The following is a 17,500-nucleotide window of genomic DNA, read 5'->3' on the forward strand; positions in this document are numbered from 1 at the left end:
AACTAACTGTTGGTGGTTTAGTTGTCTTAAACTAACTGTTGGTGGTTTAGTTGTGTAAAGCTAACTGTTGGTGGTTTAGCTGTCTAAAGCTAACTGTTGGTGGTTTAGCTGTCTAAAGCTAACTGTTGGTGGTTTAGCTGTGTAAAGCTAACTGTTGGTGGTTTAGTTGGCTAAACTAACTGTTGGTGGTTTAGTTGGCTAAAGCTAACTGTTGGTGGTTTAGTTGGCTAAAGCTAACTGTTGGTGGTTTAGCTGTCTTAAACTAACTGTTGGTGGTTTAGTTGTGTAAAGCTAACTGTTGGTGGTTTAGCTGTCTAAAGCTAACTGTTGGTGGTTTAGCTGTCTAAAGCTAACTGTTGGTGGTTTAGCTGTCTAAAGCTAACTGTTGGTGGTTTAGTTGGCTAAAGCTAACTGTTGGTGGTTTAGTTGGCTAAAGCTAACTGTTGGTGGTTTAGTTGTCTAAAGCTAACTGTTGGTGGTTTAGTTGTCTAAAGCTAACTGTTTGTGGTTTAGTTGTCTAAAGCTAACTGTTGGTGGTTTAGTTGGCTAAAGCTAACTGTTGGTGGTTTAGCTGTCTTAAACTAACTGTTGGTGGTTTAGTTGTGTAAAGCTAACTGTTGGTGGTTTAGCTGTCTAAAGCTAACTGTTGGTGGTTTAGCTGTCTAAAGCTAACTGTTGGTGGTTTAGCTGTCTAAAGCTAACTGTTGGTGGTTTAGTTGGCTAAAGCTAACTGTTGGTGGTTTAGTTGTCTAAAGCTAACTGTTGGTGGTTTAGTTGTCTAAAGCTAACTGTTTGTGGTTTAGCTAGCTAAAGCTAACTGTTGGTGGTTTAGCTGTCTAAGGCTAACTGTTGGTGGTTTAGTTGTCTAAACTAACTGTTGGTGGTTTAGTTGTCTAAAGCTAACTGTTGGTGGTTTATTTGTCTAAACTAACTGTTAGTGGTTTAGTTGTCTAAACTAACTGTTGGTGGTTTAGTTGTCAAAAGCTAACTGTTAGTGGTTTAGTTGTCTAAACTAACTGTTAGTGGTTTAGTTGTCTAAAGCTAACTGTTGGTGGTTTAGTTGTCTAAAGCTAACTGTTGGTGGTTTAGTTGGCTAAAGCTAACTGTTGGTGGTTTAGTTGTCTAACCTAACTTTCATTTTTAACATGTCTTCCTAATTCATTCCAATGGACACAACACTTTTCTCCCTGTCTACAAAACCAATACATTGCAAATCCTGACTACCTCATGAATGCCATGAGACTGAGTTGTAATGTTTAGTCACCAGTGTTGTTATTTGAAACTTCAAATGGACTGAGTTGTCCATCAATGCCGGCAGAGAGAAACAGAAGACAGAAACAAGGCGCCCCGGTTATTTAACTGCTCAAAGACACAGAGTATTGTTTCTATTCAATTAATGACACTAGAGCCTATTATGAATATGAATATGAGAGCGAGAGTGGGAGAAAAAGAGAGCATAAAGTGGGCTGAAGCAACAATGGGAGTTGGGGAGCGTTCAATATCTCGAGGGACGGCTGTAATCTGCTTCAGACCTATATTCTATATTACATGACTGAGCATCGCACAGTGGAGGCTTCACTGCATGTAGACGGAGAAGAAGAGGAAGAGGAGGAGGTAAGAGGAAGACGAGAGAGAGAGAGAGAGAGAGAGAGAGAGAGAGAGAGAGAGAGAGAGGCAAGTGGGTGGATGTAATGCAGTGATGCATTCAGGGGTCCTGTGGGACAGAGCTAATTCACATTAGCCAAGTCCAGACTGGGAGAGAGAGAGACAATCAGGGAGGGAAGGGAGGGAAGGGAGGAGGGTGGAGAAAGGAAAGGAAACAAGCGGGAAGAGAGAGAATAATGGATATTTACAGATGACGAGAACAAAGGGATGGTACATACCTGTAGGAGATCTTTTTGTCTCTCCACTTCTGTCCCGTCAGGGCGTAGCGTTTGTTCCTCTGCCGCCGGCTGGTGTGAGGGTGATCGGGGACGCCACAGCGAGGCCTCCGCATCCACCTGGACGCCACAGTTCAGTCTTTAGTACACAGGAAGCTGCATCGGGAACTCAGTTATAATCCGTGGAGGTAAAGCAGTGGTTCTCAAACCTTTTTTGTCACGCCCCACTTTGGAGGAAGAAAAATATTCATGCCCCCAACAAAAAGCCCATCTCTGTAAGATAGGCTTTTTTTTTGCTGTTTTTGTTTTGAAAAAACGCCAAGAATGGGTGATCACCGATTATTAACGCCGTAACGTAAATATTTCCACGAAAGTACAGGCATTTTATATCCGTGTACTTTGTACTTTTCTACAAAGTAAAGTTCTTATGTAGCTCATGGGGAAGAACAGCCCACTGCTCCTTGATTACTAAGGATGGTACAAGGCAGAGAATAATGTGGGCTCTGCTAGTCCATGTCGTTGTGTCGTTGAGCAAGACACCTATCAAGACACTTGTTGCCGGTTTGAGGCTCGTGTGAAGCTTCATTTACAACAATTACCAATGATGTTTGTGCAGAAAAACAGATTATGAAATATTTCATCTTTTTTTGGAGGGTTGGGGGCCATTTTCTCGTCAAATCTCCTGTGCTGTTCTTGTTCTCCTACAGGGGGTTTCTTCTGGAAGAGGATAAATGGATCATCTGGAACAATATCCCTTGAATTATTATCGCTGTGTTGGAAACTAAAACCGGTCAAAGGTTAAAAAATGACCATTTGTGCATCACTTGCCATGCATCCCCCAAGAACACCTTCCTCACGCCTCTACAGAGGAACAAGAACTCAAAGAACAGAAAAAAGTCCTTCATGAAAGCAAACAGAGGAAAAACAATCTAAAAACATCCGTTTCCAAACTCCCGTCCGTCCCGTCGTACGCTCACGACTTCACCAACACACAACGTTACAATTAAAACACCAACTTGTTGAAATAAGAGACTTTTCTCTGTTCGTGAACTCTCCGTTCCCCACGGAGGCTGAGAGTCCTCCTCTGGAATCGAACCCCCGGGCTACTCACTCTATCGTGGTCTCGTCCAGGACTCCCGTCACCGGGATGCCGTAGAAGCGCTGCATGGCGGCCACGGCGGACTGCATGGCTTTCTCCTGCCGCAGGTCGGACGTGCGCACGTCGTGCGGCAGCAGGTATCCGTAGTTCTTCAGCCATGTCTGAGAGGAACGAGGGAAAAGGTTGTGATCAATACCACGCCGTGAGAATCCAGACATGAAAGATAGCGCTTCAGCTAAACCAGGAGATGAACGTGTCAACGAGCAGAACCATTTGGGTTTTCTTTGAGAGTTTCTCTGCAGCCTCAAAAAGTCTCTTTGAGGTGTAAGAACTAAGCATGCGCAATATTGTGAAGATGATTGTGATGGCAGAGACGAGTCATGACTAAAACATTAAAAAAAACATTAAAAAGCACAAGTAAAGACTAGACGACCAATCAGTGAAGAGCAGAGTGCAACTCTGAACGACTTAACGTGGAACATAGGGATGTTGTTTTAGTATTTAAGACATCGCGGTCCTTCCTGTTGATGACGTCATCATCTCTGAAGTCCACAGTTTCCAAAGTCCATGAATCCATTTGGGAAATACATCAATAAATAGACACACATTGTAATTGCTGAACTTTCCAAGTTTGTATTGTAAGTATTAAAGTCCCAGTGACCGCTTCCTGTACATCAATGGAGCCAAGTCGGCCATCTTTGAATGGTTTTAGACCTCTTCTAGATCTGAGAGGCGTAGTTCAGTCTCAGGGATCTACAACTGCTGTAAAGTTATAATATTCATTTCATTTCATGTGGAGTTTCTTGAATGTTAAAGTTGTCCTCTGATCGAGAAGATGAAAATGAAGGGCGGAGCCACAAAGTGAGAGGATAGAAAGGAAGAGAAGGAGGACGAGAAGAGATTTGTGGAATAAGTCAGAGGGAAGACAGAAATATTTTTTCACAAGGATCCAAAATCAATGCTGAATCCGCAAGTTTCCTCTGAAGATTCTTATTAAATGTTGTATTTTTCCGCTTTGCAGTCCACCTGTCTCTTTAATATGACATAACCCAATCTCACAGCCCTTCAGAGAGAGAGAGAGAGAGAGAGAGAGAGAGAGAGAGAGAGAGAGAGAGAGAGATAAATGAGGAGGGAAGAAAGGAAGAGAGGAAACAGAAAGAGCAGCAGGGAGATAGATGAGAGGAGAGATAACGAGGAGGCTGAGCTCTTCTGCAGGTCATTAATATTTCAGAGTGTGGCAGCCAGTTCAAGCCCAGCAACCAGCAACCAGCAACCAGCACTCGGCTACAACGACACTCACAAACCTCGTGCACACTTTCCCATCTGAGGAAATAAAATCCCTCATTTCAGTTTCACTCCGAAATATAATGTAATCACTTGTTTTGTGAAAATAATCAACGTTTCATATGAAAAGGGACTCGTTGTATTTTGTGCCTCGTGACATAAATTCAGTGTTTTCCAACTGAAGCTCCGTCTTAAAGGAAGCTGCGTCGGGTTGAGGCGACAGCAGGTGAACACACGTCCTCATTGGACCTCATTTGTCCTTGTTAAACGCTGAGTCGGCTTCTGCGACCTTCATACTTCCTCGGTTGCGATACAAAACAATTTTGTCAGATGATCTAATTACGGTGCATTGTAAGGCTGGGCGGTATACCGGTTTCAAATTTTCATACGGTAGGAATTTTTCATATACCGTCATATAGCCGTAACAACTGTTGTCGCTCTTCAGCAGGCAGCAGAATGTATTGTTCACCGCTGAGGACGCAGCGGTCTGAGCTACTTCCTGTCATGTTATAGCTTTAGTCATGTTGTAACTTTAGTCATGCTATAACTTTAGTCATGTTCTAACTTTAGTCATGGTTCTAACTTTAGTCATGTTATAGCTTTAGTCATGTTATAACTTTAGTCATGTTATAACTTTAGTCATGTTGTAACTTTAGTCATGTTGTAACTTTAGTCATGTTATAACTTTAGTCATGTTATAACTTTAGTCATGTTATAACTTTAGTCATGTTGTAACTTTAGTCATGTTATAACTTTAGTCATGTTATAACTTTACTCATGTTATAACTTTAGTCATGGTTCTAACTTTAGTCATGTTATAACTTTAGTCATGGTTCTAACTTTAGTCATGTTATAACTTTAGTCATGGTTCTAACTTTAGTCATGTTATAACTTTAGTCATGGTTATAACTTTAGTCATGTCATAACTTTAGTCATGTTGTAACTTTAGTCATGGTTCTAACTTTAGTCATGGTTCTAACTTTAGTCATGTTATAACTTTAGTCATGTTATAACTTTAGTCATGGTTATAACTTTAGTCATGGTTATAACTTTAGTCATGGTTCTAACTTTAGTCATGTTATAACTTTAGTCATGGTTCTAACTTTAGTCATGTTATAACTTTAGTCATGGTTATAACTTTAGTCATGGTTCTAACTTTAGTCATGTTATAACTTTAGTCATGTTATAACTTTAGTCATGTTATAACTTTAGTCATGTTGTAACTTCAGTCATGGTTCTAACTTTAGTCATGTTGTAACTTTAGTCATGGTTCTAACTTTAGTCATGTTATAACTTTAGTCATGTTATAACTTTAGTCATGTTATAGCTTTAGTCATGGTTATAACTTTAGTCATGTTATAACTTTAGTCATGTTGTAACTTTAGTCATGTTGTAACTTTAGTCATGGTTCTAACTTTAGTCATGTTATAACTTTAGTCATGTCTTAACTTTAGTCATGTTGTAACTTTAGTCATGGTTCTAACTTTAGTCATGTTCTAACTTTAGTCATGTTATAACTTTAGTCATGTCATAACTTTAGTCATGTTGTAACTTTAGTCATGGTTCTAACTTTAGTCATGGTTCTAACTTTAGTCATGGTTCTAACATTAGTCATGTTATAACTTTAGTCATGTTATAACTTTAGTCATGTCATAACTTTAGTCATGTTGTAACTTTAGTCATGGTTCTAACTTTAGTCATGTTATAACTTTAGTCATGTCATAACTTTAGTCATGTTGTAACTTTAGTCATGGTTCTAACTTTAGTCATGTCATAACTTTAGTCATGTTGTAACTTTAGTCATGGTTCTAACTTTAGTCATGGTTCTAACTTCAGTCATGTTATAACTTTAGTCATGTTGTAACTTCAGTCATGGTTCTAACTTTAGTCATGTTATAACTTTAGTCATGTTGTAACTTTAGTCATGTTGTAACTTTAGTCATGGTTCTAACTTTAGTCATGTTATAACTTTAGTCATGTCATAACTTTAGTCATGTCATAACTTTAGTCATGTTGTAACTTTAGTCATGGTTCTAACTTTAGTCATGGTTATAACTTTAGTCATGTTATAACTTTAGTCATGTTATAACTTTAGTCATGTTGTAACTTTAGTCATGGTTCTAACTTTAGTCATGGTTCTAACTTCAGTCATGTTATAACTTTAGTCATGTTGTAACTTTAGTCATGGTTCTAACTTTAGTCATGGTTCTAACTTCAGTCATGTTATAACTTTAGTCATGTTGTAACTTCAGTCATGGTTCTAACTTTAGTCATGTTATAACTTTAGTCATGTTGTAACTTTAGTCATGTTGTAACTTTAGTCATGGTTCTAACTTTAGTCATGTTATAACTTTAGTCATGTCATAATTTTAGTCATGTTGTAACTTTAGTCATGGTTCTAACTTTAGTCATGGTTCTAACTTTAGTCATGTTATAGCTTTAGTCATGGCTATAACTTTAGTCATGTTATAACTTTAGTCATGGTTCTAACTTTAGTCATGTTATAACTTTAGTCATGGTTATAACTTTAGTCATGGTTATAACTTTAGTCATGTTATAGCTTTAGTCATGGCTATAACTTTAGTCATGTTATAACTTTAGTCATGTTATGACTTTAGTCATGTTGTAACTTTAGTCATGTTATAACTTTAGTCATGTTGTAACTTTAGTCATGGTTCTAACTTTAGTCATGTTATAACTTTAGTCATGGTTATAACTTTAGTCATGTTATAACTTTAGTCATGGTTCTAACTTTAGTCATGTTATAGCTTTAGTCATGGTTATAACTTTAGTCATGTTATAACTTTAGTCATGTTATAGCTTTAGTCATGTTGTAACTTTAGTCATGGTTCTAACTTTAGTTATGTTATAACTTTAGTCATGTTATAACTTTAGTCATGTTGTAACTTTAGTCATGGTTCTAACTTTAGTCATGTTATAACTTTAGTCATGTTATAACTTTAGTCATGGTTGTAACTTTAGTCATGTTATAACTTTAGTCATGTTCTAACTTTAGTCATGGTTCTAACTTTAGTCATGTTCTAACTTTAGTCATGGTTATAACTTTAGTCATGTTACAACTTCAGTCATGTTATAACTTTAGTCATGTTATAACTTTAGTCATGTTATAACTTTAGTCATGTTATAACTTTCGTCATGGTTACAACTTTCGTCATGGTTATAACTTCCGTCATGTTATAACTTTATTCATGGTTATAACTTTAGTCATGTTATAACTTTAGTCATGTTGTAACTTTAGTCATGTTGTAACTTTAGTCATGTTGCAACTTTAGTCATGTTCTAACTTTAGTCATGTTGTAACTTTAGTCATGTTGTAACTTTAGTTATGGTTCTAACTTTCGTCATGTTATAACTTTAGTCATGTTCTAACTTTAGTCATGTTATAACTTTAGTCATGTTCTAACTTTAGTCATGTTATAACTTTAGTCATGTTCTAACTTTCGTCATGTTGTAACTTTAGTCATGTTGTAACTTTAGTTATGGTTCTAACTTTAGTCATGTTATAACTTTTGTCATGTGACAACTTTAGTCATGTTATAACTTTAGTCATGGTTATAACTTTAGTTATGGTTGTAACAACAATTAATAACTCACAACTAACGCTTTTTAACAGGTTAAACATCACGACACAACAGTTTGTGACACATAAACAATTTATAACACTAATAATTGTACATTCATACAATTACACCGCCGAACTGCATGCTGGGTACAGCCTGCCCACTATCACAAGAAGAAACTCCGTGCTGTTTTTTTTCACCTACATTCCCCTGGGTCCTAAGTCCCTCCATGTTTAGCTTCCTAACACCCTCTATGTACCAACGTACAACAGCTGCTCACCACTAACAGCTGTTCAGTTGGCCGGCGGTCCTTTTCAGCATCAATGAATGAATGTGTTTACTCGGAAAAAAATACCATGATATACCATGAAACCGCCAGAATCTTACAAAATACCGTGATATGAATTTTTGGCCATACCGCCCCGGCCCTAGTGCATTGTTTTTCGTAGTTATCGCCCCGAATGCTGCATGAGACCAGCTGGAATGACACCGAGCTAACTAGACGGTCGCTAATTGACAACAACGACGCCCCTCCGCTCCATGAAACCAAGTTGACTTTCATCACCTCCATCAGTCGCTGAAGGGATTGATGTCAGACTCAGACCGTCTGCTTCCAGCGGCTCAAACAATGAGCAGCGGCTTAGTCAGACCGAGATCTGATCGCCTTCATCCCGGATGTCCGCGAGGAAACTGAGGATCTATTGAAGCATCTGTGGCGACGACAACATCTCCTCAGATCCCTGTGAAGGATCCGTCCAGAACACGATGATGAGAACAAAACAGAGATGAATGAGAACAGCCCAAACAATTACGCTTTTTAATCTATAAGAAATGTTAAAACTTGAGACATCAATGTTTTTTATTTCAAACAATAAGCTCTTTTTTTTGTTTCCAAGCTATTAATATTTAATTCAGTAATCTCCTTCAACTTCGGACTGCTGCATAAGAAAGAAGTTGCCAAAAAAAGGTTTTGAAAGAGAAGTGGAGCCTTAAGACTCTAGAGTGTCCTGTATACACACACACACACACACACACACACACACACACACACACACACACACACACACACACACACACACACACACACACACACACAGCACTCTCTGCAAAGAAGTCTCCAAGGGCTTCAATACTGCATTAGTCAGTATGTAAGTGTGTGTGTGTGTGTGTGTGTGTGTGTGTGTGTGTGTGTGTGTGTGTGTGTGTGTGTGTGTGTGTGTGTGTGTGCACTCTGCAGACTAGTGGGCCAGCTGCTGCTGGCTCAGACGAAGCAGTTTGAAGTAAATAATTCAGCTGCTATTATACAACAATTACTCCAGCTCTGAACACACACACACACACACACACACACACACACACACACACACACACACACACACACACACACACACACACAAGTGTCATATAACGTGAGGGCAGCAACACAAATCGTTGTTCAATAAATATATCGTAACGAACATGGCAAAGTTATGTGTTTTAAAAACAAAAAACTGAATCTCATTGGCTAAGTTTTCCTTCTTGTTCCCGTCTCAATGTCAACGCATCAGTACAAGTATCAGTACAAGTATTAGTACAAGTATTAGTACAAGTACAAGTATCAGGAAGCAGGACAGGTCACCACCAGGCAAAGCATCATGGGACACTAAACATGTCATAACTTCTCTTATGTTTCATCCTAAACTCTTCTTACTGCTACTGAGTCATGCTAGCAGCTAGCTAGCTTTCTGTTGACAGAAGTCACACTGGCCCACTGGCCAATCACAGCTCATGTTAGTGCTGACGCCACCTTGCAGGCGCTGCACGTCAAAGAATACGCCCAGCATGTCAAACTAAAGATCTGATTGGTTGAAGACTATGACATCACGAGAACGTCTCCATGACTTTATTCTGCAAAGACCAGCTAGAAGTGCTCTGCATCCATAGAGACACAGAGGTGAAATCTGATTGGATGAGAGCTCTCCTTAAAACCAGCTGCACTGGAAGCAGTGCTGCAGGCTGAAGCAGAGCAACAGAGGAAGACAGGAGCTGTGCAATGAGAAAATAAGCTAATAGGGAAAAATAATTATAATACATGTCGTGTATTTATGAAAAACAATTCAATTATAAAATAGCTATAACTTTGTGATTCTGTTTAGGCCAGCAGAGATGGGTTACAGGCCCTGATGGCCACGACTGAATCCATAAATTACATAAAAACAACCGAATATGAATGCATTCATCAAACCTTTAGAAACCCACAGTTTACGCTTCAAAGATTCCCTTTTCAGTTTCGGCCTATCAAAAGAGAGGGGAGGGGCAACACGTGTGAATCAAACTTTTAAAGACTCAATAACTTTCATATGTCATATATAATCCCAACAGAACAAGAGCTTTTAAATATATTGTTTTATAATATAGAAGCGTTCACCTGTCTGCCTGTCTCTCTCTCTCTCTCTCTCTCTCTCTCTCTCAGCCTCTCTCTCTCTCTCTTTCTCTCTCAGCCTGTCTCCCTCTCTCTCTCTTTCTCTCTCTCTCTCTCTCTTTCTCTCTCAGTCTGTCTCTCTCTCTCTCTCAGCCTGTCTCTCTCTCTCTCTCTCTCTCTCAGCCTCTCTCAATTCAATTCAATGAGCTTTATTGGCATGAATGTAAACAAAGACAATATTGCCAAAGCATTACAACAACACGATTGCAGTAAATTTGTTAAAAGACAAGGAAACAGTTGTGTTTCTTGACACACTCTCTCTCTCTCTCCTCTCTCTCAACCTGTCTTTCTCCTCCGTCTGTCTGCTGTGATAAAAATAGACCTCGTCTCCGGCCTGATAAACTATTTACGTCTCAGCGAGAGTGCTCCCTTTAAAGAAATCTAGTAAAATGTGTTGGTGATGAACTAGAATAAATCCAGATGTTTTCACATGAATATAAAATAGATATTATTGATGAATTATTGAGCTCATTATTACACTTCATCAACAGTAAGAATGACGATAACAATATCTGTTATTTTCTAATCTTTTGTGTTTTACGAGTAAATAAACCTTTTCTATATAAATTACTATAAAATGAAGACATTGTTGATGGTTTGCAAACTTCAGAGCGTTGACATTGAACCGTTGAAAATGAACCACAACCGGTTGAAGGGGATCCGAACCACCAGCGGAGTGAAGAAGAGTCTCGTTTGATCTCGACCTCCGAGGACCTTTCGTCAGGCGAAACATCAACATGTAAATAACAAGATTCCAATCTGAAGACGTCTCACAAGTCAAACCGGCGAGTGAATAACTTCATGGGTTCGTTTTGTTGGGGAGGACTTCCTCTGAAGAGGCAGATGTGTTGATGTGTAGATGTGCACGTCTACGTCTACACGTCTAAACGTCTAAACGTCTACGTCTACGTCTACACGTCTACATGTCTAAACGTCTACACGTCTACACGTCTACGTCTACGTCTACACGTCTACATGTCTAAACGTCTACGTCTACGTCTACACGTCTACGTCTACACGTCTACATGTCTAAACGTCTACACGTCTACACGTCTACGTCTACGTCTACACGTCTACATGTCTAAACGTCTACACGTCTACACGTCTACGTCTACGTCTACACGTCTACATGTCTAAACGTCTACGTCTACGTCTACACGTCTACGTCTACACGTCTACATGTCTAAACGTCTACACGTCTACACGTCTCCACGTCTACGTCTACGTCTACTCGTCTACATGTCTAAACGTCTACACGTCTACGTCTACGTCTACACGTCTACATGTCTAAACGTCTACACGTCTACGTCTACGTCTACACGTCTACACGTCTCCACGTCTACACGTGTACACACACGTCTACACGTCTACACGTGTAGACGTGTGTGTACACGTGTAGACGAGTAGACGTGTAGACGTGTAGACGTGTAGACGAGTAGACGTGTGTGTAGACGAGTAGACGAGTAGACGTGTAGACGAGTAGACGAGTAGACGTGTAGACGTGTAGACGAGTAGACGTGTGTGTAGACGAGTAGACGAGTAGACGTGTAGACGAGTAGACGAGTAGACGAGTAGACGTGTAGACGAGTAGACGTGTGTGTAGACGAGTAGACGAGTAGACGTGTAGACGAGTAGACGAGTAGACGAGTAGACGTGTAGACGAGTAGACGTGTGTGTAGACGTGTAGACGAGTAGACGAGTAGACGTGTAGACGAGTAGACGTGTGTGTAGACGTGTAGACGAGTAGACGAGTAGACGTGTAGACGAGTAGACGTGTGTGTAGACGAGTAGACGTGTAGACGAGTAGACGTGTGTGTAGACGAGTAGACGAGTAGACGAGTAGACGTGTAGACGAGTAGACGTGTGTGTAGACGAGTAGACGAGTAGACGTGTAGACGAGTAGACGTGTGTGTAGACGAGTAGACGAGTAGACGAGTAGACATGTAGACGTGTAGACGAGTAGACGAGTAGACGTGTATACGTATAGACGAGTAGACGAGTAGACGAGTAGACGAGTAGACGTGTATACGTGTAGACGTGTAGACGAGTAGACGTGTAGACGAGTAGACGTGTGTGTAGACGTGTAGACGAGTAGACGAGTAGACGTGTAGACGAGTAGACGTGTGTGTAGACGAGTAGACGTGTAGACGAGTAGACGTGTGTGTAGACGAGTAGACGAGTAGACGAGTAGACGTGTAGACGAGTAGACGTGTGTGTAGACGAGTAGACGAGTAGACGTGTAGACGAGTAGACGTGTGTGTAGACGAGTAGACGAGTAGACGAGTAGACATGTAGACGTGTAGACGAGTAGACGAGTAGACGTGTATACGTATAGACGAGTAGACGAGTAGACGAGTAGACGAGTAGACGTGTATACGTGTAGACGTGTAGACGAGTAGACGTGTGTGTAGACGAGTAGACGAGTAGACGTGTATACGTGTAGACGTGTAGACGTGTAGACGAGTAGACGAGTAGACGTGTAGACGAGTAGACGTGTGTGTAGACGAGTAGACGTGTAGACGAGTAGACGTGTGTGTAGACGAGTAGACGAGTAGACGTGTAGACGTGTAGACGTGTGTGTAGACGAGTAGACGTGTAGACGAGTAGACGTGTGTGTAGACGTGTAGACGTGTAGACGTGTAGACGAGTAGACGAGTAGACGTGTATACGTATAGACGAGTAGACGAGTAGACGTGTATACGTGTAGACGTGTAGACGAGTAGACGTGTGTGTAGACGAGTAGACGAGTAGACGTGTAGACGAGTAGACGTGTAGACGAGTAGACGAGTAGACGAGTAGACGTGTATACGTATAGACGAGTAGACGAGTAGACGAGTAGACGAGTAGACGTGTATACGTGTAGACGTGTAGACGAGTAGACGTGTGTGTAGACGAGTAGACGAGTAGACGTGTATACGTGTAGACGTGTAGACGTGTAGACGAGTAGACGAGTAGACGTGTAGACGAGTAGACGTGTGTGTAGACGAGTAGACGTGTAGACGAGTAGACGTGTGTGTAGACGAGTAGACGAGTAGACGTGTAGACGTGTAGACGTGTGTGTAGACGAGTAGACGTGTAGACGAGTAGACGTGTGTGTAGACGTGTAGACGTGTAGACGTGTAGACGAGTAGACGAGTAGACGTGTATACGTATAGACGAGTAGACGAGTAGACGTGTATACGTGTAGACGTGTAGACGAGTAGACGTGTGTGTAGACGAGTAGACGAGTAGACGTGTAGACGAGTAGACGTGTAGACGAGTAGACGAGTAGACGAGTAGACGTGTATACGTATAGACGAGTAGACGAGTAGACGAGTAGACGTGTATACGTGTAGACGTGTAGACGAGTAGACGTGTATACGTATAGACGAGTAGACGAGTAGACGTGTAGACGTGTAGACGTGTAGACGTGTATACGTGTAGACGTGTAGACGTGTAGACGTGTAGACGTTTGGTGATGGCATGTTTGCGCTCGGCAGCAGAAGACGATCCCCGACGTGATCAAATTAGATTTAATAAACTCTGTTTTATTTCTTCTTTTCTTTCTGCTGCAGAGAAAGAAAAGCTGTTCATCACTTTTATTGTCTGGATGATTGAAGTAATAAAGTTATCTGGTCTTCAGTCAGCATTTGTTTCCAGGACGATGACTCTGACGTCAGCGGAGCGTAAACTCAGATCAGATCCAGACAGAAAGAAAGGAGGACGCAAATATAACTTTTAGATCTCTGATCCGGTTTTCATTTGCCACTGATACCAATTATTGATCGTTGACGATCCATATTAACAGAGACAGATGTTTTTGCTGTTTGATTACGGCAGCTGGTCTTTCAACCCTCTGAAGTCTGCAAACCATCAACATTTATACATGTTATAGTCATTTATAGGTTTGTTTCTTTATAAAAACCAACAATTCAAAAGATAACTAAAAAACAGATATTATTTTTATATTAATTCTCAATGTTAATTAAGTGAAATAATGAGCTTAGGAAGTGAAACAGCTCATAATTAATCTCTGATATCTATTTTATATTCATTACCAACACTACATTTTACTAGATTACATGTGAACGCATCATGAGAATGTTATCGTTTACCTTCAGCCAGTACTCATGTTCACCGAGCAGAGCCTGAACGCCTCATAATGTAACTGAAGTGAACCTTCACTGGTTCTCCGTTAGCGGTGCTGCTAACATTACTAGCTCTCCTCCTGTTGGTTCTCTGTTAGCGGTGCTGCTAACATTACTAGCTCTTTTTTTTTTCAGAATTCCCCAAAAACCATGTTCCTGTTTTTCACTCGAGGACGACGCAGTTTGGGAGTCGGTCCCAGCTGAGCGTCAGAGTCTGAGAGCTCAAATAAAACATCAAACCGCTGCAGCCTCGGAGCGAGTTATGATCACTGTGTTTGTCTCTCTTATTCATGGAGTTATTAAAAGGAGCGGCGCGCCTTTCTGCAACACTCGTTCTGAGGCATCAAAGGGACTTTGATTTAAAGTAAAGAAACACTTAATTATTATGTTTGCGTTCTGGAACCCATCGAGTTCATTGATTGATCCAAACGTTTGATATCTTGATATCTCTTCTTACCTATTTTACTTATTTTTAAGCAACTGGCTTTTTATTCATCTTAATTATAATTTTTGGTGGATTTGCATCTGCACAGTTACTAAGCAACAACAAAGTCAAGGCCGCCGCCGTCGTCAACTGCACGAACACACACGACGTCTGAAGCTGCAGATTAAAGATGGCCATGAAATGAACATTAAATTAATCTAATAATTAATACGCATCACATCACAGCTGCCACCACCAACACCGCTAGACTGACAGGTGACCTCTATGAAGGAAACGAAGGTCAAACTCGGTCTCAGGCGGTTGTGTGAGGTATATATACTGTATATATATACACACACATACATATATATATATATATATATATATATATATATATATATATATATATATATATATACACACATATATATGCTTGTATTCACCTCATTCTTTGCCTGAATAGAGCACTTCTGCGTTGCATCATTTTGTACTTCTGTTGTCGAAGGCCGTGTGATTGTTAGCGCTTAGCTTCAAATAAAAAAGCTAAAAACAACCTGTTTAACAGCTTCAGCAAAAGGGAGATTACATGATTTTTCCAGGCAGGAAAGTCACCGTTCAGGTTGCCAGTTAAATGTAATTCCCTCTTTCAGAAGCAACCGCTGGGCGACTATGGCTCAGTGGAGAGCAGGGTCCTTCAATCATAGGATCGGCGGTTCGATCCCTGGCTCAGCTAGCCCATGTCGATGTGTCCTTGAGCAAGACTCTTAACCCTAAATGTCTCCTGTAGCTGCTCTACGGTGTATGAATGTTGATGTGGCTCCTCCCATCAGTGGGTGAATGATGTCATGTTTCTGTAAACACATCTCAGAGTCAGACGTTGGTTCAGGAGAAGGAGCGTAATGACACACATGACGGTAGTCTGACCAGAATAGAGCGATCGAGAGTTATGAAACACATTAAATTATTGCAAGTAGAAGGTTGAGTCACATTGCTGCTTCTACTTCAAGATCATCTGCACATGTAGTTTGTCTCCGGCTCCGAACAACAAAACCCTCAACGAGACTCTGAGCTACAGCTGCAGCGCACGGAGCGGCGTGCACGGAGGGGCGTGCACGGAGGGGCGTGCACGGAGGGGCGTGCACGGAGAGGCACACATGGAGGGGCGTGCACGGAGCGGCGTGCACTAAAGAGTGTGTGGGCGTGGAGAGAGAGAGAGAGAGAGAGAGAGAGAGAGGGAAAGAGGGAGAGAGAGAGGGAGAGAGAGAGAGAGAGAGAGAGCGACAGAAAGAAAAACAACAAGATTAAAAGGCCAAAACGTTCTGAACGGGGATGAAATCATTAATATCTGTGGACATGAAGTCCTCCATGTAAACATATCTCCGCCTCCACAGACACGCGGCTCTGCAGGTCCACTTCTCTGGACTGATGTTCTGTTTACACCTACAGCCCGCTAGCTTCATTTATCTGCTATGAAGAATATGAAGAATACGAAGTTCGGTTTAGGCAACTAAAGTTGGTAGTTCGGCGCAGTCTAAATAACTAAACAGTGCTAACAGCTAACGCTATCGGATGTTGCATTGAGAACAATTTGATGCTCAAGCTCTATTCAGTAAAGATGAATATTATGCGAAGGACAATTCTAATGTTATTGTGATGTGTTCAAATGTGAAAATGTGTTATTTGTCTAGAAATTCATTTTTAAGGAGATGTTTTTCACAGCAATATAAAATAGATATTAGAGATGGAATTATGGATTATGCTAGTTTATTTTAAACACAGTGCTATAGTCTGGGTACTAGTTCAGGTATCAGAATCTCTATCGCTCACTGAGCTTTGATGCTTCTTCCATCTCTTTGTTTCTGCTGTGAAGGCCCACTCCTCCTCATGAACAAGCAGCAGTTCTCAGGACAAACCCACTGATTGCACAAAGAGAAAAGACTAAAGCAATTAATAATCAAACAATCAATGTGTTTCACCCCGTCATCGTCCAGCCCTCCGGAGGCAAAGAACAGAAGCACCAGAGGAACGGTGGAGAAGCTCAGCCGCTCTTATCAACGGGTCGGTGGTTCAAAACCATCAGGACCATCACAACACTGCCGTCATAATAGCAGAGATGCTTTTCATTTGTATGAACACTTAGGAAGACCGGATGAATCTCAAGGTGCTTCACACAGTAAAACACTGATGGGACAAGACGTAACAAAGGAAATCGTGCATTTGAGCGTTGGAACAATCTGAACAGCTTCAGCCCACAAAACAGTTTTATACCTCAGAGCCAAAAAGATTCCATCCAAAAAACACAAACATTAGTAGGTTTTGACCCGTTGTGTAAACAGGCAAAGGACAAAGGAGCAGTGAGTCAGACAAAGACTTGAACGCCTCCTCTCCCTCTGCTCTCTCTCTCCCTCTCTCTCTTTTTCTCTCTCTCTCTCTCCATCTCTCTCTCTCTCTCTCCATCTCTCTCTCCCTCTCTCTCTCTCCCTCTCCCTCTCTCTCTCTCTCTCTCCCTCTCTCTCTCTCCATCTCTCTCCCTCCACTGGGCCTGCAGAGCTCCTGAGTCTCCTCTTCCCTCGGCGATCACACACTCCTGTTGTCAGTGCAACAAGCTGAAGGCGACGAAATCATTTGTGTTAATGCTTTCTGT

At 41.0% G+C, this 17,500-nt stretch overlaps 1 protein-coding gene across 1 annotated transcript in view; it reads right to left on the reverse strand.

The window, feature by feature from the left end:
* The window catches only part of mmp24 (matrix metallopeptidase 24), a gene marked incomplete at both ends in the record, with an annotated part of 40,136 nt that overhangs the window by 16,941 nt on the left and 5,695 nt on the right, over positions 1–17,500 (reverse strand). Inside the window, 2 exons of the mRNA XM_079218639.1 lie at positions 1,884–2,000; positions 2,992–3,140. Coding sequence (XP_079074765.1) covers positions 1,884–2,000; positions 2,992–3,140 — 266 coding nt within the window. The remainder of the gene's footprint in view (positions 1–1,883; positions 2,001–2,991; positions 3,141–17,500) is intronic.

This window comes from Taurulus bubalis (genome assembly GCF_910589615.1).
Source record: "Taurulus bubalis genome assembly, chromosome: 5".
Classification (NCBI taxonomy): domain Eukaryota; kingdom Metazoa; phylum Chordata; class Actinopteri; order Perciformes; family Cottidae; genus Taurulus; species Taurulus bubalis.